This window comes from Pristiophorus japonicus, unplaced genomic scaffold (assembly GCF_044704955.1).
Source record: "Pristiophorus japonicus isolate sPriJap1 unplaced genomic scaffold, sPriJap1.hap1 HAP1_SCAFFOLD_652, whole genome shotgun sequence".
Lineage (NCBI taxonomy): Eukaryota > Metazoa > Chordata > Chondrichthyes > Pristiophoridae > Pristiophorus > Pristiophorus japonicus.
In genome coordinates, this window is record NW_027254564.1 from 244561 (window position 1) to 262926 (window position 18366).

Below are 18366 nucleotides of genomic sequence, written 5' to 3' on the forward strand. Positions count from 1 at the left end.
TAAAAACCCTTGGGATCCAGGAAAAGTGGGAAGTTGGATCCAAAATTGGTTGAGAATCAAAGTGTAATGGTTGTTTGGTATTTGGCCAATTTGTGACTGAAATTCTTTTACCAGTGGTGATCCGCAGGGCCCAGTATTAGATCCATTGCTCTATGTGGTATATCAACGGTTTAGACTTGAATATACGCGGTATGATTAAGACATTTTCAGATGTTACTAAAAGTCAGCTGTGTCGATGATAATGAAGAAGAACGCTGTAGACTCCAGTAAGATATCAATGAACTGGTTAGGTGGGCAGAACAGAGGCAAATGGAATTAATACGTAGAAGTGTGAGGTAATGCATTTGGCGTGGTTTAAACAGGAAATGGAATACACATTAAATGGTTGGACACTGCAAAGTGTAGAGGAAAAAAGGGACCATGAAATACATGTAAACAGAGCCCTGAAATTAGCAGTTCAGGTGGATAAGGTAGATATGAAGGCGTACGGATCAAGAACTGTAAAATTGTGTAGGCTGGATAGCTCTTTGATGGCCAGCACGGACATGTTAGGCAGAAAAGGTCTCCTTTCATGCTGTAAACTTCCATGATTCTATGATTCTATTCCAGCAGAGCACTGTCAGCTCGAATATAATTATAGTTTAACACTAATATCAGAAGCGCACTGTCAGTGCCAGTGTAATTGTGTTGGTATTGCTGCTATGGGTGGAAGACGGTCACATCGAGAGCAACTGTCGCTGTACCAATGATGCACAACAAGCTTGAGCACCGTGGTGTAAGTGCAGGAAACCACTCGATCAGGACATTCACGTCCAGCACCTGACTGAGTTCAGCGTTATCGCTGGTGCCAGAGGAGCAAGATTACCTCGAGTATAAGTGCAGTATACAACTGGAACAGCAGTGGCACTTTCTCCTCCATTGGAAATGTAGTGGTATGAATAGTATCAGAGATGTAAGATCACCACGATTTTAAGTGTGGGTCATCCACAGTTACAAGAGAAGCACTCTCACCTCAAATGTAAGTGAAGGTTTACAACAACTACCAGAGGAATGTGGCTACCTTCAATGCCCTACGACTGTGCTCACAACCAATTGTGCACGATGTGGCTCACCAGCTGTTATGGATGGGTTTGACCAATCAGACTGAGTCAAGGATAGGGGCAGGCCATGCAGGGCTAGGGGAGCTGCCATCATTGCTCCTGTAGTAATAGGCTCAGCAGCTGTACTGTGAGATTGCACATTCTAATTGTAATGAAGATTTTATTTGAGCACGCTTTTTAGAAAATTCTCGCTAACACTTTCAATTATTTCATTAATCTGATGAATCAGACGAAAACAATTTACCTCAGTCTATTTGTTAAATGATTGCAAATAATGCTAATGATGAGTTAACCTGATTGACTCTCTGGTGGATTGACATGTGGATAAATATATGTTCCCTTCCATTGCCTCAGACGTGTGCCTATCAGAATATTTCAGTTCCAAACGAATACATTCACTGTCACGGAAATGGGCCAACTAACGATGCTACAGATAAAAGCGATTTATTACCCGATTCTCGCAGTCATCGGTGTACCAGGTGAGTCATATTAACCTGTTTGTTGTTGATCTGTGTGAACTGACTCCTGTTCTTCCCACATGTTGGATAAGATAACGTGTTTTCTAGATGGCAGCATTACAGGGTCAGTAGAGACTGGAACAATCTCACTGAAGCGCCCGTCCACACTTTCTGCTTTCCCCTTAAGCTGATATCATTAATGAAGTTACAATATTCTCTGAAGCTGCAGTGCAAGGATTTTGCCTTATTTCTGGATTGCCTTGATGCCCCGTGCACAGTGAGCACTGCAGCAGCTCAGTAAAGTATGTGGGTTGTTTTTGAAGGTTAGAGGTCCATTACTAATCATATTCCACACAGGTCTGTGCAAACTGTAACACCGAATGGAGTAAAATGCTCTCACCAGATATTTCCATCTATATTTCTATATTTCAATCAGACACTCCAACATTATTTCTCTGCTCTTTTTTTCTTACAGCGAACTTGGTGACAATTGTTATTTTATCCCGAAGGAACTGTGGCCTTTCCAAGTGTATCTCTGTCTACATGATCGCCATGGCATCCGTGGATCTACTGGTCATGATCGTCAATGTAATACTGTACCATATTTTCAGTAATCGCTTTCCACTTTCATTCCTGTCCCACACTCCCGTGTGTAAGCTCATTTTATACATGGCTGCTGTCAACCTTGATTTGTCTGTTTGGTTCACCGTTTCCTTCACATTTGACCGATTTGTGGTTATCTGCTGCCAGAAGTTTAAAACAAAGTATTGCACCGAGAGAACTGCGGCCATGGTTATAACAGCTTTCACAGTCCTCATCTTTTTAAAGAACATCCCTGTTTTTCTTGCATTTGAACCTCATCAAATAATTAACAAGGTACATTGGGGCTGCGTGACAAGTGTAGCATTTGTTTCCTCACCTTCAGGTGCGGCATACATCTGGTTTCACAGCGCCTGGGGCATTTGGTATCCCTTTACATTAATTGCCTTGTTAAATTGTTTGACAGGCAGACGTATTTTAGTGGCCAGTCGAACCCGCAGTGGACTCAGGGGCCACAGGAGTGAGACGCAGAGTGATTTAGAGATGGAAAACCGAAAGAAATCCATAATTTTACTCTTCGCTATATCAGGCTGTTTTATATTGTTGTGGCTGACTGTTGCCGTGAGTTTGGTAACTACCAGGTTGGCAGGCATCAATGATTACCGAGGTGACCGCACAGACCCTGGATATATCGCCACTGAAACAGGAACAATGTTAAAGTTTTTGAGTTGCTTTCAAAACCCGTGTATTTATGCAGCGACCCAGAGGAAATTCAGAGAAGAGCTGAAGACAGTGGTGAAATCTCCCTGGACATTCATTCTGAGGTTGGTTAGAAAAAGACAGTAAAACGATTCAATTCTAAAGAAAGCTTCCTCGTCACTAAAGCTCAATTTTACATCTATTTCCACCCTAGAACATCCGTTTTCTCTGGTGATTGAAAAATTGGTGAGATCTTGTGTGAACCTTTCAGCCATTTTGTAGCATGTGTTTGATTTATGCATTGCTTTAGTTTTTCGCACTTGTTTCGCTGAGTAAACATAATCTATTCCTGCAAATGAAGCACAGTCACGTTCAGGGATCAAGGATAACAATGATGAGTTCAGCAGTGGAGCCGGACATCTGGACAAGACAGGAATCCACCATACACTGCAGATAAAGGGATCAGGCGTCGCACTTTAAAATCATCAATAAAGTTTAATTCTCTGCTAAAATCATCAAAGCTCTTGTGATCGCCGATATTGGTAATTTTCCTGTAAGTTTGGTGTGAATAATACAGGCGCGGATCTCTCTATTGGACACCATTCCTCATTGACAAGTAGAGCAGGCTTTTGTCACGTGATCAGTGGAGAAAACAGTTGGAACTCGGTTCATCGATGTGACCTTTCACCTCTTGTGTCCCAGATACTGACTGAAATTGTCGATTGTGCACCGACTGCTGTCTCTGACTCAGCACAAAGATGGAGCTGGCTCTTGTATTGTGCTGTCGATAAAGTCCTGATGAGTAATATTATTGACATTCTGTGTCAAGGTCTCTCCTCAGATACACGAAATGAATGTTAAAATAATGACTTTCATAATTTTTTTAACTATCAATTGATGCAAGTAATCGGATGTAAACGGATACGATTTCGTTGCAATTATGGAAACATTGTTGCAGGGTGACCAGGGTTGGGAACTGAATATCCAAGGATGTTCCATATTTAGGAAGGAGAGGCAAAAAAACAATGGTGTGGCATTGTTAGCTGCGAGGGATAAATTGTAATGTTGCAAATAGGGGGTCAGAATTATGCTGAAGGTAGTGAACATATAATTGCCTATGTTGTTAAAACTTCCTTATGCAGGCCTAGCACACATACGAATTAAACTGTAGCTTAACCTTAGTAACACTTAAACAGCCGAAGTCAGTTGTTTTGTTTAAAAGTCCCTGAGGAAGAGATTAAGAAGCCAGTAAACCATCCTCGGCCTCGGATAGACTGGTGTAGAGGGCAAAATGGAACAAAACAATGATGAGAGATGCACATTTGCATGTACCACTCAGAGCCGACAAATTTGTCGACTCTTGTCACTTCGCTGATAACAGTAGACCTATCGATGATTTTGAGGAGGATAGCTCCTCTCCAAAACCTGTATAAATTATGCTTGAAAATTCTTGTATTTCGGAGGTTCCACGACTGAACCTTCCCTTGCAATTGTTCGTAATAAAAGCTGATTGAACCTGGGATTTCGTGTGTTCACTTCCGTGGTCGATATACAACAGGAGAAGGGCGAGGTATCGATTAACTACGTCAGTTAGTCCACCTTGAAAGAGCGAAGCCTCCTTTTTCCCCAACAGTAGGGTAGGTGTCGATTAACTATATCAGTTAGTCCACCTTGAAGGAGAGAAGCCTCCTTTTTAACCCCTACATTTGGCGTCACGAACAGGATGCAGACACTCTGACATGGATGACGTGACAGCTGAATGGCAGTGAGTATGTTTTGTAACACCTGCAGCTGTAGCATTGATGGGGAAGGAGGGAATCTGTATAAAGAAATAGAAGGGGAAATCTGTTGAACAAGTTACATCGAATCACGGAAGGATGAAAACCAAGGGCGGGGTAGCTTTATTGCCTGAAAAAGAAGGGGGAAGAGGGCCCCAGCGATCGTTAGAGGAAAATTAAGGTGTATGTCCCGAAGCGTGACACGGTAATAACACGGAGACGCCGGTATTGATCGTGTGCAGTGCAAAGAAGAAGAAATACAACCTAAAGAGTGGGGTGGAACACCAGGATCCTAGGAAAACTGGCCAGTGGGATACAATGTTAGCTGAGAAAAATGGAAAATTAATAAAAGAAAATTGCTGGATAAACACGTTGAATTTAAAAAGGACAACTTGTTTATATTAAAAGATAAAAATGCAACCTTGAAAGCTGCAGCTGCTAGAAAGAGAAACAGAGACCTTTCGAAAAATGGACTGGTGGAAATCATCAAAATACAAAACCTAATTTGAAGAAAGGTGATGAAATTAGCTGTGAAAAAGATATTGGTTTAAATATAAAAACTTACGAGTTAAATCCGACACAGAAGTATTGTGCTGAGAAAGAGACACAAAGATGTTTAACGATGGAATGGAGGAAGATCATCAAAAAAGAAAAATGATTATGTTTGGAATCAAAAGGGCAAAAAAACCAAAGTTGTGCGAACTCCGCAAAGGAAGGAAAAAACTGGGAATTAGAGAATTCTTAAAAAAGCTGGAACCGGCACAGGAGTTTCGATTTTGTGCAGAAAGAAATAAAACACAAGATTTGCTCAGTGAATGGGACCGTAAAAATGAAATGCTGGACTGCATATAGCTTGTGGTAAAATTGGATTTCAGTCACCAAAATAGCTATTAAAAATGTGTGGTCTTGTTTTAAATCAGTGAAAAAATCTTTGCCAAGTATTAAATTTGGAAGTTTAGAGAAATTGGAGTTTAATCTAAAATGCTGTCTTTCCCTATGAGAAGGTTTTTATTATGACAACTTTACAAATGATTTCTGCTGTTCTAATGGAGTTCCAATTCCTAAGCCAGTTTTGAAAGCACAAAGACTTGGGAAAAACATTGTCATGATTATGCGAAGTCACGTAATGACGTCAGGCCTTCTTACAAACCCCGAAAGGAGTTAAACCTTTCCATTGAGAGCTGTTTTATACTGGACATTATTAATTTGGATTTCTTAATAAAAGAAAGACTCACCTGACAGACGGAGGAAATGGTGGGATTTTCAGAACAAAAATAAAACGAAGGACATAAGAACATAAGAATTGGGAACAGGAGTAGGCCATCTAGCCCCTCGAGCCTGCTCTGCCATTCAACAAGATCATGGCTGATCTGGCCGTGGAATCAGCTCCACTAATCTGCCCGCTTCCCATAACCCTTAATTCCCTTATTGGCTAAAAATCTATCTATCTGTGACTTGAATACATTCAATGAGCTAGCCTCAACTTCCTTGGCCAGATAATTCCACAGATTCACAACCCTCTAGGAGAAGAAATTCCTTCTCAACTCGGTTTTAAATTGGCTTCCCCGAATTTTGAGGCTGTGCACCCTAGTTCTAGTCTCCCTGAGCAGTGGAAACAACCTCTCCGCCTCTATCTTGTCTATCCTTTTCATTATTTTAAATGTTTCTATAAGATCACCCCTCATCCTTCTGAACTCCAACGAGTAAAGACCCAGTCTACTCAATCTATCATCATAAGGTAACCCCCTGTTCTCCGGAATCAGCCTAATGAATCATCTCTGTGCCCCCTCCAAAGCCAGTATATCCTTCCTTAAGTAAGGTAATCAAACCTGCACGCAGTACTCCAGGTGCGGCATTACTAATACCCGATATAGTTGCAGCAGGACCTCCCTGCTTTTGTACTCCATCCCTCTCGCAATGAAGGCCAACATTCCATTCGCCTTCCTGATTACCTGCTGCACCTGTAAACTAAATTTTTGGAATTCATGCACAAGGAACAAAAAGAGTTTCATAACCAAAAAGAGTTTCATGCACAAGGACCCCCAGGTCCCTCTGCACCTCAGCATGTTGTAATTTCTCCCCATTCAAATAATATTCCCTTTTACTGTTTTTTTTCCCAAGGTGGATGACCTCACACTTTCCGACATTGTATTCCATCTGCCAAACATTAGCCCATTCGCTTAACCTATCCAAATCTCTTTGCAGCCTCTCTGTGTCCTCTACACAACCCGCTTTCCCACTAATATTTGTGTCATCTGCAAATTTTGTTCCACTACACTCTGTCCCCTCTTCCAGGTCATCTATGTATATTGTAAACAGTTGTGGTCTCAGCACCGATCCCTGTGGCACACCACTAACCACCGATTTCCACCCCGAAAAGGACCCATTTATCCCGACTCTCTGCTTTCTGTTCGCCAGCCAATTCTCTATCCATCCTAATACATTTCCTCTGATTCCGCGTACCTCTATCTTCTGCAGTAACCTTTTGTGTGGCACCTTATCGAATGCCTTTAGGAAATCTAAATACATCACATCCATCGGTACACCTCTATCCACCATGCTCGTTATATCCTCAAAGAATTGCAGAAAATTAGTTAAACATGATTTTCCCTTCATGAATCGATGTTGCGTCTGCTTGATTGCACTATTCCTATCTAGATGTCTCGCTATTTCTTCTTTAATGATAGTTTCAAGCATTTTCCCCACTACTGATGTTAAACTAACTGGCCTTTTGTTACCTGCCTTTTGTCTGTCCACTTTTTTAAGCAGAGGTGTTACATTAGCTGCTTTCCAATCTGCTGGTACGACCCCAGAGTCCGCAGAATGCCTATGTAATAATACTCACCTGCTACAGAGCACAGATAGATACTCAAACAAAACAAATTCAAGAGACAGAAGTTAAGATAACTAAGCTGGAAGAGATGTTCAGCCATGAACTCATTGAATGACGGTGCAGGCTAGAAGGGCCGAATGGCCTACTCCTGCTCCTATTTTCTATGTTTCTATGTTTCTATGTTGCTATGAACTCATTGAATGGCGGTGCGGGCTCGAAGGGCCGATCGGCCTACTCCTGCAACTATTTTCTATGTTTCTATGTTTCTATTTAAGACAGCAGCAGACGGATAGTGCAATACACAGCTGTAACACCATCACCTGTGGTAATAGAACCAATGTACTTCAAGGTCCACAACCCCAAATAAACAGTCAACCAGACAGGGATAACGAGTGTGCAGTAGAGCGGCCCGCAGCACATGATAATGGCTACATATCAGCGTCCCCACCATTCCCACCAATGGACATAGAGCAGCCGACATTACCACACAGGAGGGACCGCTCAGCCCACAGCAGACACAAATTCTATTGAATAAGTTACCAACACCGAAGTCAAAATAGTAGAAATACAGAATTCTGACAAAAGATTGGAGTAGAATATGAATGTGATTCAAAAGGCAGGCGAAAGGTTAGGGGAGTACGGGGAACGATAATGGATTGAATACAAAGACCACTCTGGGGTTGATGACCCTGACAAAAATGTGCAGCATTCTTGAAAATGTTTAAAGACGGACTGGGAGATGCACATCCAAAGATAATTACGTTAGGATTTATGATAGTAGATAATTATGATGAAACTTTGGAATGGGCAGAACATGGAGAGGAGTTAAAGTTAGAACAAAAGGAGAAAATAGCTAAAATAGCAGCAACAGCGGTTGCAGCAGAGACGAAGGAGGAGGAGATACACCCCCACGCAGCTTCCCTGATATGTTTAAACTGTAATACGGGAGGCCACTTCAGTAGGAATTGTCCACAGAAAAGAAGAGATACGGAAATTCTCAAGGGAAATGTCACAATTGTGGTAAACTTGGACATTTGGCCCAAGATTGCTGGAATAAGGGAGGAGGCGCAGGGAGGCAAGGCCCACAACAGCCAAAGAAGAGAACATCATTAACCAGGGAAGAGCTGATGGACATGCTCAGACAGGTACCAGCATCACTGCTACCACTGCCACCACCGCCCCGACCTGAGACACCCTTTAATGAGGATATCACCAAAATGGAGCGTCCGTTTCCATAACCAACTTCGATTTTCCCCGGACCCGCAGGACTGTAAACATCCAAGGTGTGAGTGTGGGTTATCAGAAAGCAACCCGAAGTGAGATGGTGTTATTCGAAGTACAGGAATTAATGTTACCGACTCAGTTTTGGTACTGTCAGAACACAGAAGGCAGCATCATGTGCATCCATATCTGAAGTGAGATAGGGGTACTGATCGATCCCCAGCGTAACTGGATAATTTGGGGGGATAATCACGAAAACCAAATGAAGTATCGAGCACCCGGGACACCAGCAGCAACAATTGGCCAGAATAACCCGAAACCAGCCTGCGTGGGAAACAAAAGTTTTCTCCCATCGAACTTCTGTCCACTCTTCAGTGTCTCTCATGTAATTACATTTTCCACAGTACTCTGAGAAGATGTACAAATCCCATTAACACTTTAGACACCTCGTACATCATTATAGCACATCGAGAAGATGCAAATAATCCACCCAGCTCTTTACGCACCACAGCTAGGAAGTATATAAAAGTATATATTAAAATAGAAACAAATACATATTATGGCTCCTTAGATTTATGTAACCTATTGCCATCGCCTGATCAAGATCCTTCTGCTGTGGCTTTTATTTGCATGCCTGACCTGGCAATATCCATTGCGTCATTAGCAAACTGATACATGATACCTGCACGGGTTAGGTACAGAGTAAAGCTCCGTCTACACTGTCCCATCAAACAATCCCAGGGAGGTACAGCACGGGTTTGATACAGAGTTAAGCTCCCTCTATATTGTCCTAACAAACACTCCCAGGGCAGGTACAGCACGGGGTTAGAAACAGAGTAAAGCTCCCTCCACATTGTCCCTCAAACACTCCCAGGGCAGGTACAGCACGGGGTTAGATACAGAGTAAAGCTCCCTCTAAACTGTCCCTCTCAAACACTCCCAGGGCAGGTTCAGCACGGGGTCAGATGCAGAGTAAAGCTCCCTCTACACTGTGCCACCAAACAACCCCAGGGCAGGAATCTATAACCCACTCCCCATAACCCTTTATTTCCTTATCGTTTCAGAAACGGTCTACCTCTGTCTTAAACTTATTCAATATCCCGCCTTTCACAGCTCTCTGAGGCAGCGAATTCCATAGATTTACAACCCTCTGAGAGAAGAAATTTCTTCTCGTCTCAGTTTGAAATAGTCGGCCCCTTTTTCTCAGACCATGCCCTCGAGGTCAAGTCTCCCGCATCAGTGGAAACATCCTCTCTGCCTCCACTATATCAAGCCCCCTCATAATCTTATACATTTTGATAAGGTCACCTCTCATTTTTGCTGAATTCCAATGAGTAAGGGCTCAATCTAATCAACCATTCCTCATAAGTTAACCCACTCATCTCCGGAATCAACCTAGTGAACGTTCGCTGAACTGCCTCCATAGCAAGTATACCCTTTTGTAAATATGGTAAACAAAACTACATGCAGTATTCCAGGTATGGCCCAGCAATACCTTGTATAAGTGTAGCAAGACATACCTGCTTTTATACTCCATCCCTTTTGCAATAAAAGCCAATATTCCATTGGCCTTCCTAATTACTTGCTGTACCTGCATACTAAACGCCAGCATGGACTGGTTGAGCCGAATGGCATGTTTCTGTGACGTATATCCTGTTTCGAAGTAGATGTGTACAGTTGAAGTGTGATCTCAGGCCCGACATTAATCTCATTGTCGACAGGGCTGCAGTCATACTGTTATATATATGGACTTGTATTTACTTTTACAGTCACCAGAGAGCTCATTCCCTCGAGTCCCGAGCGGTCCCATAATCCCTTGGGAGTACAGGTATTTCAGAAGGCTTCACAGGTTTGAGAGGCACTCTAAGACCTGCAATCAAAGACTAAGATCACACTTTAATTTGAGCTCACAATGGTCAGTCTGACTCTTCCTCCATACACGACAACTGGCGGTGAGATACAGATAGCGAACCCAAAATTGCAGAGAACAGTCGGCATCCTGGAGACATTTTTGGAGGGAGATGATTGGGAAACTTTTGTGGAGCGACTTGACCAATACTTCGTGGCCAACGAGCTAGATGGCGAAGAGAGCACTGACAAAGGTAGAGTGATCCTCCTCACTGTCTGTGGGGCACCAACGTATGGCCTCATGAAGAATCTGCACACTCCAGCAAAACCCACGTAGAAATTGGACGACGATTTGTGCACACTGGGCCGAGAGCATTTGAACCTGAAGGAAAGCGTTCTGTTGGCGAGGCACCGGCTCTACACCTCAAAAGTTCTGAAGACCAGGACATGGCGAGCTATATCGCTGAGCTGACAGGCCTTGCAAGACTTTGCGAATTTGAAGGACATTTGGAGCACAAGCTCAAAGACTTTTTCGTACTTGGCATTGGCCACGAAAGCATACTTCGCAAGCTTTTGACTGTAGAGACCCCAACCTTGAGTAAGGCCATAGTGATAGCCCAGCCGTTCATTGCCACTTGTGGCAGAACTAAGCGAACCAGTCAGCACACAAGTGCTGCTACAAGTACTGTGAACAAAGTGATGTTGTTTTCGAATCGTAACGTACAGGGTAGATCACACATACCTGCAGCTACACGTCCGCAAATGTCTCAGAGTCCACCATCAAGAGTGATGAATCAAGGCCATTAACACCTTGTTGGCGCTGTGGGGATGATCATCGTTTCCATTCATGCCGATTCAAAGGATACGTTTACAAGTGCTGTGGAACAATGGGACACTTCCAACCAGTGTGCAGGCGAGCTGCTAAACCTGTGAAACCTGAAAACGACCATGTTGCAGAGGAGGACAGATCCACGGAGGATCACGATGAACCAGAGCCTCAGAGGCAAAGTTGCATGGGATGAACACATTCACCACGAATTGTCCCCCGATAATGCTGAATGTTGAACGAAATAAACTCCCACTGTCAATGAAGCTGGACATGGGTGCAAGCCAGTCCATCATGGGCAAAAATACTTTTAAAGGTTGTCGTGCAACAAGGCCTCAAGGCCAGTCTTAACTCCAGTTTGCACGAGACTAAGAACTTACACTAAAGAACTGATTCCTGTAATCGACAGTGCTACCATAAAAGTCTCTTACGATGGAGCGGTGCACAAGCTCCCACTCTGGGTGGTACCGGGCGATGGTTCCATGCTGCTCGGCAGGAGCTGACTGGGAAAAATACGCTGGAAGTGGAACGACGTCCGACAGCTATCGCCTGCTAGCGACACTTCCTGTGCCCAGGTCTGAAACATATTTCCTTCACTGTTCGAACCAGGCATCGGGAATTTCCAAGGAACAAAAGTGCAGATGCACCTTATCCCGGGGGTGCGCCCAATCCATCACAAGGCGAAAGCAGTACCGTACATGATGAGAGAAAGGATAGAGATCGAACTAGACCAGCTGTAACGAGAGGGCATCATTTCACCGATCGAGTTCAGAGAGTGGGCCAGTCCTATTGTCCCAGTCCTCAAGGGAGATGGCACAGTCAGAATCTGTGGCGATTACAATGTAACTATCAATCGTTTCTCCCTGCGGGACCAACATCCACGACCAAAAGCCGACAAACTCTTTGCAACGCTGGTGGGAGGAAAGACGTTCACGAAGCTGGATCTGACCTCAGCCTGCATGACACAGGAACTGGAGGAATCATCGAAGGTCCTCACCTGCATCAACACGCACAAAGGTCTTTTTGTTTATAACAGATACCCGTTTTGAATCCGATCAGTGGCGGCGATATTCAAGAGAAGCATGGAAGGTTTACTGAAGTCGGTCCCAGACACCGTGGTCTTCCAGGATGACATCTTGTTCAACGGTCAGAACACAGTCGAGCATCTGCAGAACCTGGAGGAGGTTCTTATTCGACTCAACCACGTGGGGCTCAGGTTAAAACGCTCGAAGTGCATTTTCCTGGCGCTTGAAGTGGAGTTCCTGGGAAGGAGGATTGCGGCGGATGGCATCAGGCCCACCAACACGAAGACGTAGGCAATCGAGAATGCACCGAGGCCACAGAACGTGACGGAGCTGCGGTCGTTTCTGGGACTCTTGAACTACTTTGTTGACTTCTTACCGGGTCTCAGCACCCTGCTAGCATCACTACATGTCTTACTAGGAAAAGGGGGCGAATGGGCTTGGGGAAAAAGCCAAGAAAATGCCTTTGTAAAAGCGAGAAAATTGTTACGCTCAAACAAATTGCTTGTGTTGTATGATCCATGTAAGCGTTTGGTATTAGCATGTGATATGTCGTCATATGGCGTCCGGTGTGTATTGCAACAAGCTAATGCTTTTGGGAAACTGCAACCGGTTGCTTATGCATCCAGGTGTCTGTCTAAGGCCGAGAGAACCTAAAGCATGATTGAAAAAGAAGTGTTAGCGTGTGTTTATAGGGTAAATAAAATGCATCAATATCTGTTTGGGCTAAAATTCATATTGGAAACTGACCATAAGCCACTCATATCCTTGTTTTCCGAAAGTAAAGGGATAAATACCAACGCATCGGCCCGCATCCAGAAATGGGCGCTCACGTTGTCCGCATACAACTAAGCCATCCGCCACAGGCCAGGCACAGAAAACTACGCCCATGCTCTCAGTAGGCTGCAATTGCCCACGACGGGGGTGGAAATGGCACAGCCCGCAGATCTAGCCATGGTTATGGAAGCATTTGAGAGTGAGCAATCACCCATCACTGCCCGGCAGATCAAAACCTGGACAAACCAGGACCCCTTATTATCTCCAGTCAAAAGCTGTGTGCTTCACGGGAGCTGGTCCAGTGTCCCAGTGGAAATGCAGGAAGAGTTAAATCCGTTCCAGCAGCGCAAAGATGAAATGTCTGTACAGGCAGACTGCCTTCTGTGGGGCCATCGAGTAGTGGTCCCCAAGAAGGGCAGAGACACCTTCATCAATAGCCTTCACAATACCCACCCAGGCATTGTAATGATGAATGCGAAAGCCAGATCCCACGTGTGGAGGCCCGGCATCGATGCGGACTTAGATTCCTGCGTTCACAGATGTAATACATGCTTGCAGTTAAGCAATGTACCCATAAGGCACCGCTAAGTTAATGGTCTAGACCCTCCAAACCGTGGCTTCGGGTCCAAGTCAACTATGCAGGTCTATTCTTGGGTAAAATGTTCCTTGTGGTTGTAGACGCGTACTCCAAGTGGAATGCATGTGAGATAATTGTATTAAATTATGGACAAGGTCCCAAGTGGCTTCCCGGCACTGTCGTGGCCAAAGAGGAGAGCAGGGTGTTTCGGGTCAAACTTACAAATGGATTAATTCACCGGAAACACTTGGACCAAATTAAAATCAGATTCATGGACTACCCTGAGCAAGCCACATTTGACCCTACCTTTTTGGATCCCCCAACACACACACCAGTGGCAACCGACACTATGATTGACCACAAAGCAGAACCAATCATTCACAGCAGCCCTGCAGGGCCCAACACACCAGGCAGCCCAGCAATGCCAGCTGCACAGCAGCCCAGCGAGGGCCCAACAAATGGTTCAACAACACCAGCTTTCACACCGAGACAATCAACCAGGACAAGAAGGGCCCCAGATCGACTCACATTGCAAATAGTTACACTATTGACTTTGGGGAGGAATGTTATTATATATGTGGACTTGTATTTACTGTGTACAGCCACCAGAGGGCTCATTCCCTGGAGCCCCAAGGGATCCCATAATCCCTTGGGAGCACAGGTATTTAAGAAGGCTTCACAGGTTGGAGAGGCACTCTGCAGACTTGCAATAAAAGACTACGGTCACACTTAACTTTGAGCTCACTGTGTTCAATCTGACTCTTTCTCCATACACAATAGATACCCACCCTCCTATATGCCTGAGACACATGGACAATATACAGTCGGCACCTCAAAGCACTGGAGAAGTACCACCACCGCTGCCTCCACAAAATCCTGCAAAGTCCCTGGGAGGATAGGTGCACCAACGTCAGCGTTCTCTCTCAGGCCAATATCCCCAGTATCAAGGTGCTGACCACACTCGATCAGCCCCACTGGGCGGGCCACATCATCTGCATGCTCGATGCTAGACTCCTAAACAGGCACTCTACTCCGAGCTACGTCACGGCAAGTGAGCCTCAGGAGGGCAGAGGAAACTCTTCAAGGACACCCTCAAAACCTCCTTGAATATATGTAACATCACCAACGGCTCTTGGTTACCCCTGACCCAAATGCACTCAAAGTGGAGGAGGAGCATCCGACAAGGTGCTGAATACCTCGAGTCTCTTTCACAGGAGCACCGGATGCCAAGTGCAAACAGCGGAATGAGCGCATGACAAGCCAAGGACTCCACCCACCGATCCCTCCAACCACTGTCTGCCCCAGACACCGCCTGTGACAGAGATTGTGGGTCCCGCATTGGGCTCATCAGTCACCTGAGAACTCGTGTTTGTGGAAGCAAGTCATCCTCTACCCCGAGGGACTGCCTAAGAAGATGAGCTGTATGTAGTACGTCTAGTCCTCGTAGTGTTCACCTTTATTGCAAAGGGGATAGAGTATAAAGGCAGACAAGTCCCGCGACAACTCTGCAGGATATTGGTGAGGCCACACCTGGAGTACTGCGTCCAGATTTGATATTTTTATTTAAGAAGGGATATACTTGCATTGGAGGCAGTTCAGTGAAGGTTCATGAGGTTGATTCCTGAAATGATGGGGTTGTCTTGTGAAGAAACTTTCAGCAGGTTGGGCATATATTGGAGCTTAGAAAAATGAGAGGTGATTTTATTGAAATGTGTAAGATTCCGAGGAGACTTGACAGTGTACATGCAGAGAGGATGATTCCCCTTGTGGGGGAATCCAGAAGTCGGGGGCATATTTTCGGAATAAAGGGGCGCCCATTTAAAACGGAGATGGGTAAGAATTTCTTCTCTGAGAGACTTGTGAATCTGTAGAATTCTCTTCCGCAGAGAGCTGTGGAGGGTGGGTCAGTGAATATATTTATGGTGGAGATAGACAGATTCTTGAATGATAGGGGAGTCACAGAGTATGGGGAGCAGGCAGGTTCGTGGAGTTGAGGCCAAGATCAGATCAGCTATGATCTTATTGATGGCGGAGCCGGCTCGAGTGCTCAAATGGTGGACACCTGATCCGAAGATGTTCTTATATGTGTTGTGTTTCTGTGCCTGCGTGTGTGTTAGTGTGTGTGTTTCTGTGTAAGACTTACGTTAATTAAGACAGGTTTTAGCCTGTAAAGTTTATGTCTTTTGCCTGCACTTTACAGAGCTGGACTTGTGAGACAAAAACAACACAGACTCCGGGTGTATGTCACCCACTTCTCTAATGGGGTTATATTTATTTGGTTAACCAAAAGAGATACAAGCAATCACGATAGCATCAAATACACAATGATTTCTCATTATTAAGCTGCAGCGACCTATCCCATTAAAATATTTCCTAACAGTTAAACATTGCCGATTACGTAAGTGCTTGCAAAGCAGACACACTCACACCTGAGAGTTAACTCCAACCGTGCTTAGCGATTGGAAATTAACCACCTGATTCTCTTGGTAACTGACGAGGTTACCAATCGCTGGATTGCAGTGCTGCCCTCATGTGCCACAGCCATTTTATACTGTTTTTTTCAGAATGACTGCCCACCATGTACATAATTGTCCAGATTTAATTCACAACGAACGTTTTTCACAATGAATGTGAGTTTAATTCTCGTATCTCCTTGTTGCAGCTCGATTACTGTTCCCAGGCAATGTCTTTTTGCAGCTGCGAGCTGTTAAAACCATGGAGAAAGCCTTTTGAATTTGCAATGCCTTCTGCGTCTTTACAAATGATCGTCCTAGGTTTTTGCCATCTTTGAGCAGTTTGCAAGCACAGTTATTAGCAGAAAATGAGACAAAAGAATGCTGTGGTCTTACCGATCCAACCAGAGGTAAATGGACTCGAACTTTTCGAGTCCCAGTAAGTTTTAGTTCAGTTCAGTATCCTCTCCTTTCGTCTTTGTTTCCTGAATCAGCGTGATACACTCCTGCTGCTGGCGTCTCCTGTTAACACGGCAGGTTATTACCAGACAATGCAACACAATCCCTGGCTGTACAGCGACCAACACATGTGAGACAATCCGTATCCACGGAAGATTTTCATTGCTCGATACAATGTCCAGCCAAGATGTATCATCAGCAATCTTAAACATTTCTTTACATACTTCACGGTTTTTCTAGGCCATAATAGTGGCTTTGGAACTGTTTAACACATTTCATTAACTTTGACAAGTGTTCCGGTGGCGCTGGGATGCCAAAGTCAAATCGCACCATGTACTGGTGAAATTGTTTCTTTAATGCATCTTCCACAGCAATATCTACTTGCCTCTGCTGATAAATGCAGAACGAAACCCGTGCCTCAAGTCTTACAGTTTGGGCTGGGGTAAAACACATGTTCCCATCCTGCTGGGACAATTCAGGTTGGCACTATACTGGTATTGCCATTGTATGGTGGTGAAACAATACTCACTCTTCCCTCTATATGCAGATCGTACGGGGAAAATGCTGTCCCGCAATTACCTTCACGGTATAGGTCCATGCTATCACATCCCACTTGAACCCGCACGCTTGGGCTGCATGTTCTGCCACATCGAAGGGACAAGTGAACGTGTCCCCGAACTTCAGCACATCTAGTTAGGCCTCGGGCTGCCCATGTTGTCCCATCTACCCACGTCACATACTGTGGGGCTTCATAGTATCTGACGAAATGGTCTCCCTGACGTAATCGTACGTTCTGTACTCGGAACAAAGGTTTTGAGGTTATTTTTTCAGGCATGATTGGGTAATAACATATAAAGTCGCGCTGTTCTGGTAGACGGCTTTCGTGCCTCACCGGGTATACCGGTACCAACCGCCTGACTTGGCACAGAGTCTGAGCGCGTTGGTAAATGCGCAGCGCCCTCAGAATGTCGATCAATTGCCCACGATGGGGGCTTTCCCTCAGCAATATTCTGCAGGTTCTTGTCAGGCTCGTTCCATTAACCAAGATGTGCACCTTACATGTATATTTAACGTCAGCAGGCTGCAGCTCGTGGGGGTGACGCAGGGATCAGTGCTGGGGCCTTGGCTACTTAAAATCTATATGAATGACCTAGGTGAAGGGACCGAGGGTAATGTATCAAAACGTGGTGGGACAGTAAGCTGTGAGGAGAAGAGGAAATGTCTGCAAAGGAATATAGATAGACTAAGTGAGTGGGTAGTAAGGTGGCAGATGGCGTATAATGTGGGGAAATCTGAGGTTATTAACTTTTGTAGAAGGCAAAGAAAAACAAATATTTTTTAAATGGTGTGAATCATTTAAATACTGGTGTTCAGACAGATTTGAGTGTTCTTGTGCAAAAATACACAGACAGCTCGCATGCGGGTGCAGCAAGCAAGTAGGAAGGCAAATGGCATATTGTCCTTTATTGCAAGTGGGTTGGAGTATATGAGTAAAGACGTCTTGGTATAATTATACAGAACCTTGGTGAGACCACACCTGGAGTACTGTGCAAAGTTTTGGTCTCCTTATCTCAGGAAGATATACTTGACTTGGAGGCGGTACAACGTACATTCTCTCGACTGAATCCTGGGATGAGAATGCTGTCTTACGTTAAGAGATTGTTTAGAATGCTCTAGGGTATTCTGTATGCTCTAGAGTTTCGAAAACTGAGAGGTGATCTCATTGAAACATACATAATGCTTACAGGACATGACAGGGTGGCTGCAGGAAGGAT

At 44.6% G+C, this 18366-nt stretch overlaps 1 protein-coding gene across 1 annotated transcript; it reads left to right on the forward strand.

Annotated features, from left to right (window-relative positions):
• Positions 1-1509: 1509 nt before the first annotated feature.
• On the forward strand, positions 1510-16412 carry LOC139255868 (probable G-protein coupled receptor 139). The gene is made up of 5 exons (XM_070874039.1): positions 1510-1579; positions 2034-2922; positions 10801-11075; positions 12363-12449; positions 16342-16412. Exons 1-5 carry the CDS (start codon positions 1510-1512, stop codon positions 16410-16412), a joined length of 1392 nt encoding a protein of 463 aa, XP_070730140.1.
• The last annotated feature ends 1954 nt before the right edge of the window (positions 16413-18366 follow it).

Coding starts and splice junctions, on each gene's coding strand:
- LOC139255868 (XM_070874039.1), top strand. CDS start 1,510: ATGGGCCAACTAACGATGCTACAGATAAAAGCGATTTATTACCCGATT. Junction 1,580..2,033: donor CGCAGTCATCGGTGTACCAG/GTGAGTCATATT, acceptor TTTTTCTTACAG/CGAACTTGGTGACAATTGTT. Junction 12,450..16,341: donor GGATGACATCTTGTTCAACG/GTCAGAACACAG, acceptor TCCTTGTTGCAG/CTCGATTACTGTTCCCAGGC.